General features: G+C 42.3%; 1 protein-coding gene and 1 long non-coding RNA gene across 2 annotated transcripts; one reads left to right on the plus strand and one right to left on the minus strand.

Annotated features, from left to right (window-relative positions):
* Window positions 1–1,157: 1,157 nt before the first annotated feature.
* On the minus strand, window positions 1,158–8,517 carry LOC104920559 (cerebellar degeneration-related protein 2). The gene is made up of 6 exons (XM_010732901.3): window positions 8,242–8,517; window positions 7,427–7,539; window positions 5,010–5,158; window positions 4,783–4,929; window positions 2,100–2,310; window positions 1,158–1,915 (listed from the first exon to the last, which is right to left on the minus strand). Exons 1-6 carry the CDS (start codon window positions 8,321–8,323, stop codon window positions 1,304–1,306), a joined length of 1,314 nt encoding a protein of 437 aa, XP_010731203.3. The 5' UTR covers window positions 8,324–8,517; the 3' UTR covers window positions 1,158–1,303.
* Window positions 8,518–8,628: 111 nt separating this feature from the next.
* On the plus strand, window positions 8,629–14,122 carry LOC113747901 (uncharacterized). The gene is made up of 3 exons (XR_003463977.1): window positions 8,629–8,868; window positions 11,942–12,275; window positions 13,394–14,122. It is a non-coding gene; the product is annotated as an uncharacterized LOC113747901 (long non-coding RNA).
* Window positions 14,123–14,798: the final 676 nt, after the last annotated feature.

The following is a 14,798-nucleotide window of genomic DNA, read 5'->3' on the forward strand; positions in this document are numbered from 1 at the left end:
TAAATGCATAAAACAATTAGAAAGGGGTTGCTCGTAGTGATGAACCTACAGAGGATTATCACCTGAGTCTGCAGCTCCTCTCACTTTTACGGCGTTTCAGCACATTATTTATCTGTCAGGTCTAAAACTTTACTCTGCTGGTTCACTGTTTCAGTGAAAACTCACTGTACACTACCTTCACCAAATCTAGTGAACATAGTGGAGGCAGATATTTTACTGGTGTTTACAGTTTATTCCATGCACTAGTTGGTGGGGACCAAAAACTGAGCTAAAAGAGAAACTAAGTGAAAGATAATTTTGCTCCGTAAGCATTAAATGTGTAAATAAGCAACTGATTATTCAGAAATTAACGTCTCAGTGAAGTTACTGCAGGTCCAAAATGAAGAAACTTAAATTTTGCACAGGTTGAATTGTCTTATAATTGAATTTAGACGAATATCACTGATTTAAGGACTTTAGATAAGACTGGCTTGAGCTGAAATAATCTGTTAATTAGTTGATCAACACAAAACAAATCAGCAACAATTCAGAAAATCTACGAATAATTAAAATCAGTGGTTTCAGCTGCTCAAATGTGAAGATTTTCTGATTAAAATCAGTGGTTTCAGCTGCTCAAATGTGAAGATTTTCTGGTTTTCTCAGTGTTGTACAATAGTTAATTGAACTTTAATTTTGAGGCTCTGGGAATCTGCAATTTTCTTTTTAATTATTTAATAATTAAAAAGCCAGATTAAATCAGAAATGAAAAAGATCATTTAGTTGCAGCACTGAAGCAGAAGAAATATACACATTTTATCTCCATTTTCTCCATAATTAATACCAAATCACATTTTTCCATCTACGGTTCTTTTCTGGGAACCTTTCTGTGACTTCAATCAATCAGTTTCTTTCCACTAAATTTTTAAGAAACCACTGGACCCATAAAACAAAGCGTTACAGATTATGAGAAGAAGACCCAGAAATGATTTCCTCAGGAGCTCGTTCGTGAGCAGGGTTGTGCAAAGTGAGGTAGAGTGATTGTACAGTAGAGACGGCAGAGTCAGGCACTGGTGTTTCTGTGCAAAATGAGCCACATCTGAGACACGAGCTGGTGGTGTTTAGCCTTCTTTTTTGTTCCTGTATCACTCTTAACTCTGAACCCTTTTTGCATGGCGGTCACTATTTCTGGGCAAATAACATACAGTAAAGTGTAGAGTTAGTTAGCTTCACGTACTGCTAGAAAAGTCTTTCCAAAGAATCGCTCTTTAACTGGAAGACAAAATTAATTTTGCAGCAGGTCTTGGTTTCATTTGGGGGGAAGCAACTAATTCAAAACAGGCAGCGTTTCACCAGCTGTGGCTCTCCCTCTGTTTTCAATCAGGTCCTCTTTGGTTTTCTGAATGCGGGAGAAAATTTCCCTAAAAAGTTCCTTGTACTCCGGCTGGTGAAAGTCGTCCTCCATGTCCATCGGAGCAGGACAAGTGGCAGTGAGGGATGCAGTCTGGACTGACTTATGGCTCTGCCCATCCTGCTCCTCCTCCTCCTCCTCCTGCAGCCCCAGGTGGCACCGCTGCAGCAGCTCGTCGTACTTCACCTGCAAGGCACTGTACTGGGCGTCGACCTCGTTGAGCAGCGAGATCCCGCGATACTTCACCACCTCGGCTCGGCGCACGCAGGAGCACTCGTGGTCGTAGATCCTGTCGGGAGAGTCTGGCGTCTGTGCCAGTTTCATCAGCCGCTCGCTGTCCCAGCGCTTCAGGACCCACGGGCTTTTCACTGCAGCAGCACCTCCTTCGCTGTCCTCCTCCGGGTTGAGGAACATTGAGTTGGGCAGCAGGCTGTGGATGATGTCATGCCTGATGGATCTTGTGGAGGATTCTGATTTCCAGAGCTGACGAAGCTCTTCTGCCTCACGTTCCAGCTCGGCTACTCTGGCCTGAAACAGAGAGAGAAAAATGATTTAGACAGGCAGAGAGGAAAACACAATCTGAGTGTCAATGTCTATATTTATTGCCTGTTTGGGAACTTGTGAGAGTTCCAGAAGCACAAAAATCACAAGCAGCTCACTTAACTCTTTGCCTACGTGTTGACACAGGTGAGATATATATTTATATACATACCTGACAGCCCTCCATCCCCGCCAGCTGCTGCTCCAGAGCTGCATTTTCACCGGCGAGCAGCTCGGCCACACGCTCCGACTCCTCCCTCCGGGCGCGCTCGCTGGCAAACTGAGTCTGTAGGGTGTGGAGGGATTCTCGTAGCGACGCCTGCTCCTCCTCGTGCCACGACATGTCGGACTCAAGTCCGTCTGAGGGCTCGTCGGAGTCATACCTGCACAGAGACGCACACAGTTACAGATACACGCATTCATTCACACTTAATCAAAACTGGATTCTACTTAAACGGAAGCATAACTGTGACTCTGCAGCCATCCCTCTGTGAGGCTGTACTTAGGCATCAGGATGCTAACGAGCTCAAAGTGATAATGGATGCAAGCAAACCTCCTCAAACTCAGAGCGACAAATCTGAAATCCTGTCAGGATTTCTCCTTTCCGCTTCCTACTTCCACATACATCCTCAACTTGGTGTGATCTTCTCTAGATCTTTGATCTAACCCTCTCCTTTGATCACCACCACTGTCTTCGCCTCCCTCTCCTTCTCAGCTGCTGAAATACTCATCTACGCATTCATCACACTGCTCATCTGCTCATCCACTCTCACTCCAGACATCACCCCAGTCCTCCAGTCCCCTGTTGTATAATAACTGTAGACATAATATTTACCATGCTCACCATTTTAGTATACTTAAACACTAAACTGATTGATTTTTAAACTAATAAGTTTAGCAGATATTTGGACATAAACCAAAGGATTGGGCAAAAATAAGGGTTAGGGTTAGATAAAAATATAAAGTTTGATTTTGTCAGGGGAACATAAATGTGTGCACATTTAACTGTACGTCTGAACAGTTCGACGAGAGCTGAGGAAACATTATTTGCTGATAAAGATCATGTAATATAGTCAAAACCTCCAGAGCAAGCAAATAAGTGGACCTTGAGTGGAGGTTGTTTCATCAACTGTTTCTATAAACCCTTTATCGTACAGCACTGTGCGGGCTGATAATTCGTCTTCTCTTTCACAACCCTAGCGTTTTATCTACTGCTTGTCTGCTTCATAATAAAACACAGTGAAAGGTGACAGGAAGTGTGCAGGCGAACACAACGTTCCTATTTTTGCTCTTGCATTCTTTGTTTTTACACATCATATACTCTAATCTACAGATTTGTTTTCAACATCTGTGTTTAAATTGTGTATAAACCAACAGCTGGAAACAAAGAGAAAAAAAAAACAGGATATGTGAGACAATAAGAAACAGCAGGCTGGCCAAGAAAAGCGCACTATCGATAACTTATCAGCAGAACCGAGTAGATTAGAAATCAGCTGAGGAATCAATCACAGCTTCAGAGAGATATTGAGACATGTTCATCCCCACAAGCTCAGACTTTGACCTCTTTACTTCCAACATTATGCACTTCACTGCACAGACCTGCCTCGTGTCTCTCTGCCGGGTTTATCAGTGAGATTTCCATCCATCTGACATGGATGTTTTGGAGGAAGAGTCCTAACAAGATTACATGCACGCACGCTAAAAACTAAACACAGGCAGTGAATGAAGCTGTCACACTACCGGACGGTCCAGGCCAAAGAGGAAGTGACCACAGCATGAAACATTCAGAGTAAAGACTGCTGTGAGGTAGACAAGGCCGACTGCCAGCCGGCAGGATTAGCACACATAAGGGGGGAGAGCTAAAGCCTGGAGGACTCTGAGGAGGATTTGCTGCTTCCCTTCTTGAAGCTTACAAAGAGCTTCTGGATCAGTGACAATGCAATTAAGATTTTCTTTTACCAGGTTAAGGGGTGACCCTTTTTCCCCCCCTAACTCCTCTCACCAGGATATATTAAATATCACCGGTTGTGTTAATGAGGTTGTTAAGTGTGGGTTAAGTCAATTAATTGGCATTTATTTGGTCGTAAGTCCACTGCTGATCGAACTCTTTTTGACCAATTAACTGTCAAAAAAAAACCCAAAATTATATTAATGATATGAAAGTGAGAAAAGACGTAAAATCTCAAATTTGAGAATCAAAGACCAGAAAATATTTGTTGTTTTTTCTTTCTCACCACCCATGAGAAGCCACACACGACCAACTATTTCACTGATAAATATGAATCTGTCCTCTGGCTGTTCCGCTTCAACTCTCAGTAATTGAGTTTCCTGATGTTGACAGTAAAGCAAACTGCTGCCAACTGTAGCTGCTGTTAGCTAATTATAGCTCAGTTTGTTAGCTGGGCTGCCCAGACTGTGAGCTCAGAGTTTTTGTAAAACTGGTGTTTTGAGCCATCGAGAAGAGGAGGTTTTCAGGGAGCAGAGCCGGTGTCGTGCCAGAACCGGAGCTGAGAAATTGGGCATTGTGACTGGGCTCAGTAGCCTCTATGGACATAATGACAGAGGTGAAAAAACCAAGGGGGACAGTGACAGAGGAAGCGAAGAGAGAAAAGTAGAGAGTGACGAAGAAAGAAGAGTAAATCTAAGACTGACTTTTAGTCGTTGGCGAGAGCTTTGTGAAACAAAAGGCTAAAAGACAGACGTTGAGCTGGACTTCTTGCTGTTGGACTAGTAAGTAAATACACGTACACAGCTGTCGCAATTGCAAAAATACAAATTTCCACGTCAACATTCTGTCCATCCACTGATTTTTTTCAGCGCTAATGATACAAATACAACAACCAAGGGTTCCCTACCTGAGTGTGTTTTGCAGCTCTTTCAGGCAGGACACACTCTGAGTGGTGCGTGCCTTCTGAGGCTGACAAGGACTCAACTTTAGGTCCTCCACCTGATGTTGTAGCTCCTCCACCTGTGTCTGCAGCAGCTCCACCGTTTCTGTCAGCCTGAACAGAGAAAACAAGAGATCCTTGAAGGATAGTCCAAAAGATTTCCTGGAACAGATAATCCACACGTCCCCTCTTACCCCTGGATCTTCTGCTGGGCCATCCTGTTGTCCAGAACAAGTTTGTGGTTGCTCTGCTCCAGTTCTCGGGCCGACACGTCCAGCTGCTCGTACACTTTAGCATGCTGATCATTGACCTGCCTGAGGAGGTCCACCTGCTTCGTCAGGTACTAGAGGAGAGACAGAGGAGGCATTTAAACCAGAGTGAGACAAGGACGGGGGTTTCATATTGTCTATAATAACAAAACACTCAGTCTCAGATTGACATACATGAATAAAACACAATAAAACTTTGTTATTATGCCGCATTTCATATAAAAATCAGATCCAAAAACAAGATTGTTAACTGTGGGAGAGTTTTAAATTCTCTTTTAAAAGTTGAGTTGTTTACAGCCTTGTACAAAAAACTGTTTTCGTCTTCCTAATTAACAGCGCGGTCGCTTTAATTGACAGATAGGTGCCGTTACATATGGCTTGTTTTAGCACCCATCATTTGACTTGCCAAAGATCCACTTCATCGCTGATTTTTAGATTAGCCAGGAGGTGGAAGAAGCAGTACATCAACCATGGCGGCCACAGATTTTGAGCTTCAAAACAGCTCTTTAGAAACTTATGAGGGACCTCACGCATACGCCGTACAATGTAAACAAATCAATAAGTAGGTCAAACAAGTTTCTAATGATTAAATGGAGCTCATGAGGGACCCAAACCCCCATCATCATTATTATTATTATTATTATTATTATTATTAATTAGATGATTTTACTCCAGCAAATATCCAAGAAACAAAAGTGCAACCTCCAAGAGACAATCCAATGTTTTTGTTTCCTTTTAACACTTAAACGTCTCCATCAGTGGCTCCTTTAAGTAACATTTTCTTAAGAACAAGTTATCTTATCAGCCGCTGCAGCGAGGACACTTTGAACCTTTTCGTCGTCTAATCTACCTTTCTGAAAGAAACAAAAACTTGACAGTGACAACAGACTGCGTGCTTAGCACGGCGGTTCAATGTCAAACTGGATGTAAACATCCGAATGCCAATGAATAACGCGCGCACAGTATGTCAAACAGGAGTACTGTCTGCTTCATTAGAGGCCCTTCGATCCGGTGAAGAGTGACAGTAAAGCAGGTCATTAATTGCAACACAGGTCAGGAGCTGGAATCAGACCTGTGACGTCACAAGTACGAGTCTTAAGAGATTAATTCTGTGACATGTAGGAAAGGATTTAGTGCCAGACCGACCTTACTCAAGTTAATTAAAGCTAGGCCTGAAGTGTGCACCTTTCTAAATCTGTAAACACAGAGAGAGGACAAGTAGGATATCAATCTATAATCCAGCAAAGAATAAATTATGATTAACCTGGTTATCATAATTCCATTATAATAATACAATATTCACCTGTTAGTTCCTTAATAAAGACTTTTGTCAAAAACAAACTCAGTAAATAATGTTTTATTTTCATCTTTACTGTCTATTTCTGTGCTATCTTTGACTCATGATCAGTTTAGTGTCTTTTTAGGAGAATCTGTAAACATAAAACAACCCAGACTTTCCTTTAGATCTGAGTAGTGTCTGCAGGTCATCACGAGCTGCCAAGAAGGCAGGGCAGCTTGCATGTCACCCGAGAAGCAAAATCAGGGGCAAAAACATCTGAAAACACTGAATAATTGAAGGCGATCTTTGATCAACTCTTGCACATTAGGAAGTCGCAGTTTAGAGGTCTTTTAGTGAATGAATCTATTGGAAATTAACCTTTGTACAGCAGAATATTGCTAATTTGGGGGCGCCTCTGCAATTAATCGCTACCTTAACGTGGTGGTGGGGTTTGCATATCTTTGTAATCCTGGGAGCTGTGTTATCTGGGGCCAATAGCCCCTGGTTGTGTCTCCCAAAACACAGAGGAGGGATCAGACGAAATGTGATTCACAAAGACTCCTATGGTACACAAGGAGCTACAGGACCTCGCACAGACTAGAGAAACAGACGCCCTCTTTTGGACCTGGATGGGGAGCTTGCTGGCGAGTCTCTGGTGGCCAGGCCTTAGCTCACAGGGCCCAGCAACATGGAGCCTCCTTTGGAGGTGTCCTTGGCATGTCAAACTGGTAGAAGACCCCAGGGCATACCCTAAACCCGCTGGATGGACTACATAGCCAATCTAGCCTGGAAGATCCCCAGGAGGAGCTGGAATGCCTTGCTGGGGAGAAGGACTTCTAGGACACCCTGTTAAATCGCAACCTGACCCCAGATAAGTGGAAGAAAAGGGATGGATGGATAATGCAATATAAACCTGTGACGGTACAATTTAATACTGCATTTAAGGGGACATCAGTGCTTCAAGTACACAGCAGGTACTTCACTGACAACTCTCTCGTTTACAGTCCATCCTGGTCTAACAGAAGCTCAGTTCAGTAGTGTATAAAGTCAGACATCTTCTTACCTCGATCTCCTGCAGTTGCTCTTGGTTGGTGGAGTACATCTGCTGCAGCCCTTGCTCCAGCTCCCTGTTTCGCTCCAGAAGACTTTTCCCGAGCTCGGCTGCAAGCTGCAGGTCTGCAGGAGGGACGGAGTGAAGAACCACAAGTGATCAGCGCTCATAGTTTAGTCTCACTGAAAGACACATGGGCGACTACGACTACTACAAGCAGCTTTGGGAGGTTTTGTTGTCGCTGCTGGCAGGTGTCCAGCAACCCACTTTTAAAAATGTGTGTCACAGGGTTAACACACCTTTATAAAATGAGTATCTGTATTTGTTATGCACCTATAAATTTACCTTCTTTCAATGTGACATTCAAAATAAATAGCAAACATGACACGCCTGGGTGAAAGAATGAAACATTAGAGGGGGATGTTACACACAGGAAACCACAGGCTTCAGTGTAAAAGCATGCAAGAGATGACAGGAAGTCAAAGACACTTCTACATTTCAGTCAGGGTCTTTTTTGTTTTTTCACTTTGCCGCATATGTGAACGTCCTGCTGACCCCTGTCTTTTCCTGCAGCCTGTCACGGTGCTTCATTTCCACTAAAACAGCTTACAGTGAGTAAAACTAAAATAATGCACATTATAGGTTAAAATAAATCACATGGATATTCCTACAAATTACACCTCCTGTGCACCTGCAGGGCTTTGCAGTGAGTTTACACAATTAAATGTCCAATTCATCCACATATTACAGCTGTAATGTCTCTATTTAAACAGATGTGCTTCTTTATCTTTAAGGGTGCAGACACAAAGACTCAAAGGATATTGTACCATGTTCAAGGTCTTGCTTGTCGTACCACGGCTCCTCCTCCTTGATCTCAAATTCTTCCTCCACAATCATGTCTGTCAACATCTTCACCGGGAAAAAATAAAATAATAATCAAGTCACGCAGTTTGATGGATGTTGCGGGTTTTAAACATGACAGAGTTTTTAGTGAACGGTGATAAACGGTTCAGTCCGACTCCTTCCCGCCGCTATCCGCACGCCTGTAACCGGCACCGGTGTGCGCTCAAGTCCCGACAGACAGACAGAGAGACAGACAGACAGACACCTCACTGCTGACGAAACGCTACTGCGTTCAAAGCATGTGTCCGGTTTTTAATTTCAAAATAAAAGCAGCCATAGCAACCATACCTACGTTAGCAACCTCCGTGACTGTTCACCAAACTGTCCGTTTGAACGAGTCAGTTAAAAACAGAGGTTTTAGTCTCTCTAGCTAATTTTCCCTCGCTCATGACGACATTACTGAGGGTGGACTTTTATATTAATCATCTGTTCAAATTAATTCAAATTAAATTAAGGCTTAAAGTTGTGCATAATTAAGAGCGTGGACGCTTTAATTTGACAGGTGTCGACCACCAACGGCTTCGGTGACGTCACGAATACTTGGCTCTAAGGTGAAAGCTTTATTTTATTTTTTTTGTTTGTTTGTTTTATTGTCACGGCTCTTTTTTTGTCAGTGATTACAGCCACTGGAAGAAAATAATAATAAGACAAAATTAATTTGTGGAAAAAAAAATTGTTATATCCTAGTTGTAAAAATTTGGATATAGGCCTAACACAAAGCTTCAAAAGAACAAAACAGAACAATACAAATTTTAAAAAAATTAAGTGACGACGTTTCTATCACGAAAGGTGAATTGTATGCTCTTATTTTGAAGGTCAAACCGTGTCGTTTCCGGTGTAGACCTGTCTCACAGTGAATTTGAACGTCAGTGCATCACCACACCTGCGCCCTCTCTCTTTTTGGTTCCTCCCCTGGAAACCGCAGCGCACAGAGTCCTGGAGACCACACGGAGGCGCTGCAGCAACCAAACACGCTCCCACAAGAACATAGTAATGCTCCTCACAGGGCATTAACACATGATGGCTTCAGTATGTTGATAACATAAAGAAATGTTAATCATTTTCATCTGTTTTGGTGTTAATGAAATTAACAACAGGTACACTAGAGGGGCAACAATAAGACAGCCCCCAAAATTGAAATGGTTTTACTGGTGGAGGCTACTGACATTTTTTTCCTCCTCATCTTTTCTGACAGATTTTTCATTAGTTTTGCATTTGGCTAGGGTCAGTGTCACTACTGGTTGCATGGTGCGGTACCTGGACCCTACAGAGGTTGCACAGGTAGTCCAACTCCTCCCGGGTGGGACATCAATACGTGTCTTTGCCAGAGGGTTTGCTGTGTCTCCCAGCACATTCTCAAGAACATGGAGGAGATTCCAGGAGATGGCAGCTACTCTAGGAGAGCTGGACAGTGCCGTGGAAGGTCCTTAACCCATCAGCAGAACCGGTATCTGCTCTTTTGTACAAGGAGGAACAGGATGAGCAGTGCCAGAGCACTACAAAATGACCTCCAGGAGGCCATTGGTCAGAAACAGACTCCATGAGGGTGGCCTGAGCGCCTGTAGTGGACCGTGTGCTCACTGCCATGGAGCTCAACTTGTATTTGCCACAGAACACAGGTCCGCCCTGTGATTTCACAGATCTTGGAGGAGATCCCACCAGGACACCATCCGTCATCTCATTAGGAGCATGCCCCGACATTGTCAGGCATGCATACATGCACATGGAGGCCATATAAACTACTGAGTACCATTATGAGTTGCTACAAAGAAATTTTTGGCAAAATGGACTAGCCTGCAATATGATTTTTTTTGCTTTGATTTTGGGGATGTCTTTGAATAATTTAGCCCTCTGTAGGTTTTTACTTCCATTAATGATGTGGCATCCTTTAGTTCCTAACACATTACCCAGTCCATATCAGGAAAGATATCCAGCATAATTTTTTTCCCCATTGAGATCTGATGTGTTTTCAAAGTGTTCCTTTAATATTTTTCGAGCAGTGTATTTTGTTGACCTCTTAGTGGGCTGAATTATGACTTTTTGCTTTAGTTCCTTTTGTCTTGTATTTGGTTGTAGTTGGATCTTGTTACTTTGTCTGGACCAAGCAGAATCCTCCATTGCTATGAAATGCCAAAAACTGCAGTTCTTCAAACGACCACTTGAAGCTGGCTACAGAATCGAGTCAGTCTCCATAAGCTCCCATGTTAAAATGTCCAACATCACAGCAGAAATAAACATGTTTACAACCTGGTACAAAAACAGTTTTGGCCTCTACAGCTATGACAACTGTACTGAGTCTGAATTTCTGTATAACTTTAACTGACAGGTGGGTTCAGTTAACACCTTGCTGCTCTATTGAGAATCCTTGTTCTCCGTTGACCTCTTTCATGGGCCTAGTTCTAACTCTGTGGTTTAGTTAGTTTTGCCTTGTTTTTAGCTGTAGTCTCATACACAGTGTCATACATTCCCTCATATGGCATTCAGTCAGGTCAGGCCGTTCTACTGAGAATGGTTATATTTTGTTGACCTCCTTTTATAGGCCTAGATATGAGTTTTTGGTTGACTTTGGAGACAGAACAACAACAATAACAATATTCATTTATTTTTTATTAGTGCTTGTATGAGTTTATAACTACAAAACAGTGCAACACAAAGCTCTTCCAGACAGGAGAAATGTGTAATTTTCAAAATTTTACTTGTTCCCTGTCTCCCTAGAAAGTACCCGATAGTTGACTCAGACTGAGAGGCTGTAGGACGTCAATTGTTGAGTCATCTTTCAGAAAGGGAAAGATTTTACTGAGAATAGTTGCGGTCTCTGGACCTGTGTAGGCATGGATAGCGGGGGTGGCATCTAGAGATGGAGATTGCATGAATTCTTCTAAAATAACTAGATTCTTTGGCAATGAGACATCCTCAAGAGTCAGGAGATTTATCAAATTTTGTACTCTTAATGATCCACTTTTTGGAAAAGATATAAGACTGGAGCATGTGTGCTCTGTTATCTACTATAATTTGTTCTTTTGTGAGCAAATTTAAAGTGCTAAACCATTTGCCCTTTACATAAAAGCACATTTTCAATGAAAAGGGCTTGTAAGCCGCTCCATTGTGATGTGTACTTCCAACAGCTGGTGGCAGTGTAGTCTCATAATTTTGCCTGAATTCCCTGTTCGACACTACACACCCAACATAAAAAGTCTGCCTTTTATTCAAACAAAGAAAACATGCTATACAAACACACGCTCATTTACAGTCAATTATTCATTAAAAGAAATTAACATGATCAAATCGATCAACATACGACCAAATGTTGATCCACAGCACAGATGTGATGCAACATTTGGTGGATATTTTCTCTGAACATCTTGTCAGCTGATGTCAGAGAGGAGGGTGATGATGAGTGAGGCACCGTCTTCATCCTCTCTTCCATTGCTTTCTTTTCCCCTTAAATTCATAAACATACTTTATTACCTGCTAAGAACGGGTGTACTGAGGGAGATTTATTATTTCTGCATTCAATAATATATCTCTTTCTATTGATTTTATGGCCATAAGTATGTGGACACCTGATCATTACTCTAATATCCATGCATTCATACATTTCCTGTAAACACTTATTCTCATCAGGGTTGTGGGGGAGCTGGAGCCTATCCCAGCTGAATTAGGGCGAGAGGCAACTCTACCATCCTGGACAATGCCAGAGCCGCAGGAGGACAAATCATCACTGTGGAGCATCACTATAAAGATGGGTGGCCTTGGTAGTGACTCGTGTTCCCTGCCTCTTCGGTATCAGCGCCAAACACATTGCTGATGCCATGTGTCAGACCTTTGACTGCACCTGATCTCCTACTGCTTTATTACATCACCCTGAACAAATCGCCAGTTCATTAAGTGTATGCCTTTGGACTGTGGGAGGAAGTCTGAGTACCAGGATCGCACCAATATGTGATTGCTAAACAAGGTGAGGACCTAGTTGCATGACTTTTCTCTCATTCAGCCACAAGAGCATTAAAAACATTGCCAAGAGACCACTGGACTGTAGTCTATGTTCCAGTTCGAAGGTGTTGGATGGGGTTGAGGAGGTCAGAGATCTCTGCAGACCAGTCAGCTTCTTCTGTACCAAACTGAAGACAGTTGCCATGCTGAGAGAGTAACGGGTCTCCCCAAAATGTTTGAAGTAAGATGGACCTTAACTGTGATTATGTAGCCTGGATCAAATCATAAGAACAGCCACAGGCCATAGATTATGCATTTCAATATGCGAGGATTACAGGATCCTCTTTGTCTTAGTCTCTGTGAGCTTGCTAATCCCTAACCCTATCATGACAATAACGTTTCCATCAAAAAGCTATTTGAACAGTAGACTCTTTAGGTCATAGCACAGAGAACAATCATTTAAATGTGTCCTCAACAACACAAGGTCACAGAAATACAAATAAAGATTGTTCTTTGGAAATGCCAAAGAGCCTTATTTGCCAGGGGCAAGATACCAGTTCTTAATTGAGGACACAGGAACCTTTGTCTTCCTACATCATTGTAATACATGGTTCTGCATAGTCAATGTATTTTTTTTTAGACTTTATAGTGTTGTTAATCAATAGCTGTGACTCAGTGATTACTCACCTGGAACTTGAGGTTTGTGGCCTCCACATAATTAAATGTTTTAGCCAAGCCAAGCGAGCATCGTGACTCTCTGGATGGCAATGTTGGTCTGTTGTTCTGTCCAAGACTTTTATTCAGACTAAAATATAATATAACTATATGGGCTGGATTGCCATGGGATTTTTGTGCATGTATTCATGGTCCCCAGAGGATGATATATACACTGACTGGTGATTCTCTGGCTTTCTCTCTTATGAGGTTGACAGGTTTAGTGAGATATCTCGATGGACAGACATGACATTGGTACAGACATTCATGGCTCCCTCAGAATCCCTTTAACCTTTCATCCAGCTCCATCATCAAGTATCATTTTGCCCAATACTTGGTTTATGCTGTGTTTATATTCGATTAATATGCCTGTTCAAATTACTAGTTTAAAATTTACATAATTAACCGAATGGAAACTTTGATTGACAGGTGGGTGCTGTTACAGGTGGCTTCTTTGAGCGCTCAGGCATCATTCAGGAGCACAGCCGGAGCCACAGAATTTGAGCATCACAACAGCTCTTCAGAAACCTGTGAGGGACGTCACGCACATGCTGTTCTTTCTTTACTGTCAGTGGTTCAGAGTTCAGTCGATTTTGGAGTGACGTCTGCACATTTCATATTGTGTACTAGTGGATCTTGACCTCCCCCAGTATGGTGACCCTGCTGACGTATAGTGGTGATATACAGCAGTGGCCAATGATGTATTTATGTTTTTGTTTTTTTATATCTATGAGCATTTGGCTTAAAGTCTCACAGAGCTGCTGGCATGAATGTAGACTTAGTAACATGGGTCATGGTATGATTTACAGACGTCAGTGGATCAGAGGTTATAGATTAAATGTGACCTTGTGACTTCAGTTCATAAATCATAAATGTCAGTGTCATCATATTTATATTAGCATTAAGTTTAAAGCACTGCTGTGCCTAGAGCTGATACTAGTCTTGCTAATAGCTCAGCAGTGGAAAGAGGTTTGGAGACATTTTTTATAGGAAGGAATAAGATTTTTAAAAAACTGAATAAAAAACTGCAAATCTTCACAGAAATGTTTTAACTCTCACACAGTGAAGAGAGTATTCTGTTTGTCAACCAGTTTCTTTCATTAAAATCATACTTGCGTCAGCCATGTTGCAATTAATTCATCAATCATCTACCACCCATGAATAAAAGTCCCTAATTACTGAAGCTGAGTCAGAACAGATCGTGTGAGTAGTTGTGAGGCTTGAGCAGCCACCGACTCCTGATGGCTGTTTACATCTCAGGCCAAATTATTCAGCCAGTTTGAGGATTAGATTCTGTAACGTCACTAGCTCCCTTTAAGGCCTCTTTGCTCCATCTCTTTCATCTCATATGTGCTCTCCTCTTTTTGTGCTCCACCCTCAGTGTGTTTCCTCTCTTCCCATCAGTCCTCCACCGTCCTCCTGATTTCTCCGTCTCTGTTTTGCGGCTGTCAGCGAGATGAGAGAAAAAGCAGAGCAGGAAGCGAAAGTACTCTGCAGGGATTCGGCTTCTCAGAGTGATAAAATAGCTGTGATCTTTTTTTTCTGCAGAATCAACACTCAGGTTGTGTTTCCCTCTATCTGCACTTACACCCGTGGCATTTTTGCTTTTATTGATGCCGTATTGCCTTTTCATTTTGAATTTCACACGGTGTGAAATATCAAATGAAAGAATGGGACCCTGTGCAGTCCTTTAGCCTTCCTGTTTTTATTTTATCTCCCTTCTAGAAGATGATTAGACGTGCGTTTCAGATGCAAAACAAGGCATCCAGTCATGTTTCCTCTGTGGCAGCGAAAGCATCTTGAAGCAGCACAATAATGGGTTTGCGTGTCAAAG

The sequence above is a fragment of the Larimichthys crocea genome, chromosome XVI (genome assembly GCF_000972845.2).
Source record: "Larimichthys crocea isolate SSNF chromosome XVI, L_crocea_2.0, whole genome shotgun sequence".
Classification (NCBI taxonomy): domain Eukaryota; kingdom Metazoa; phylum Chordata; class Actinopteri; family Sciaenidae; genus Larimichthys; species Larimichthys crocea.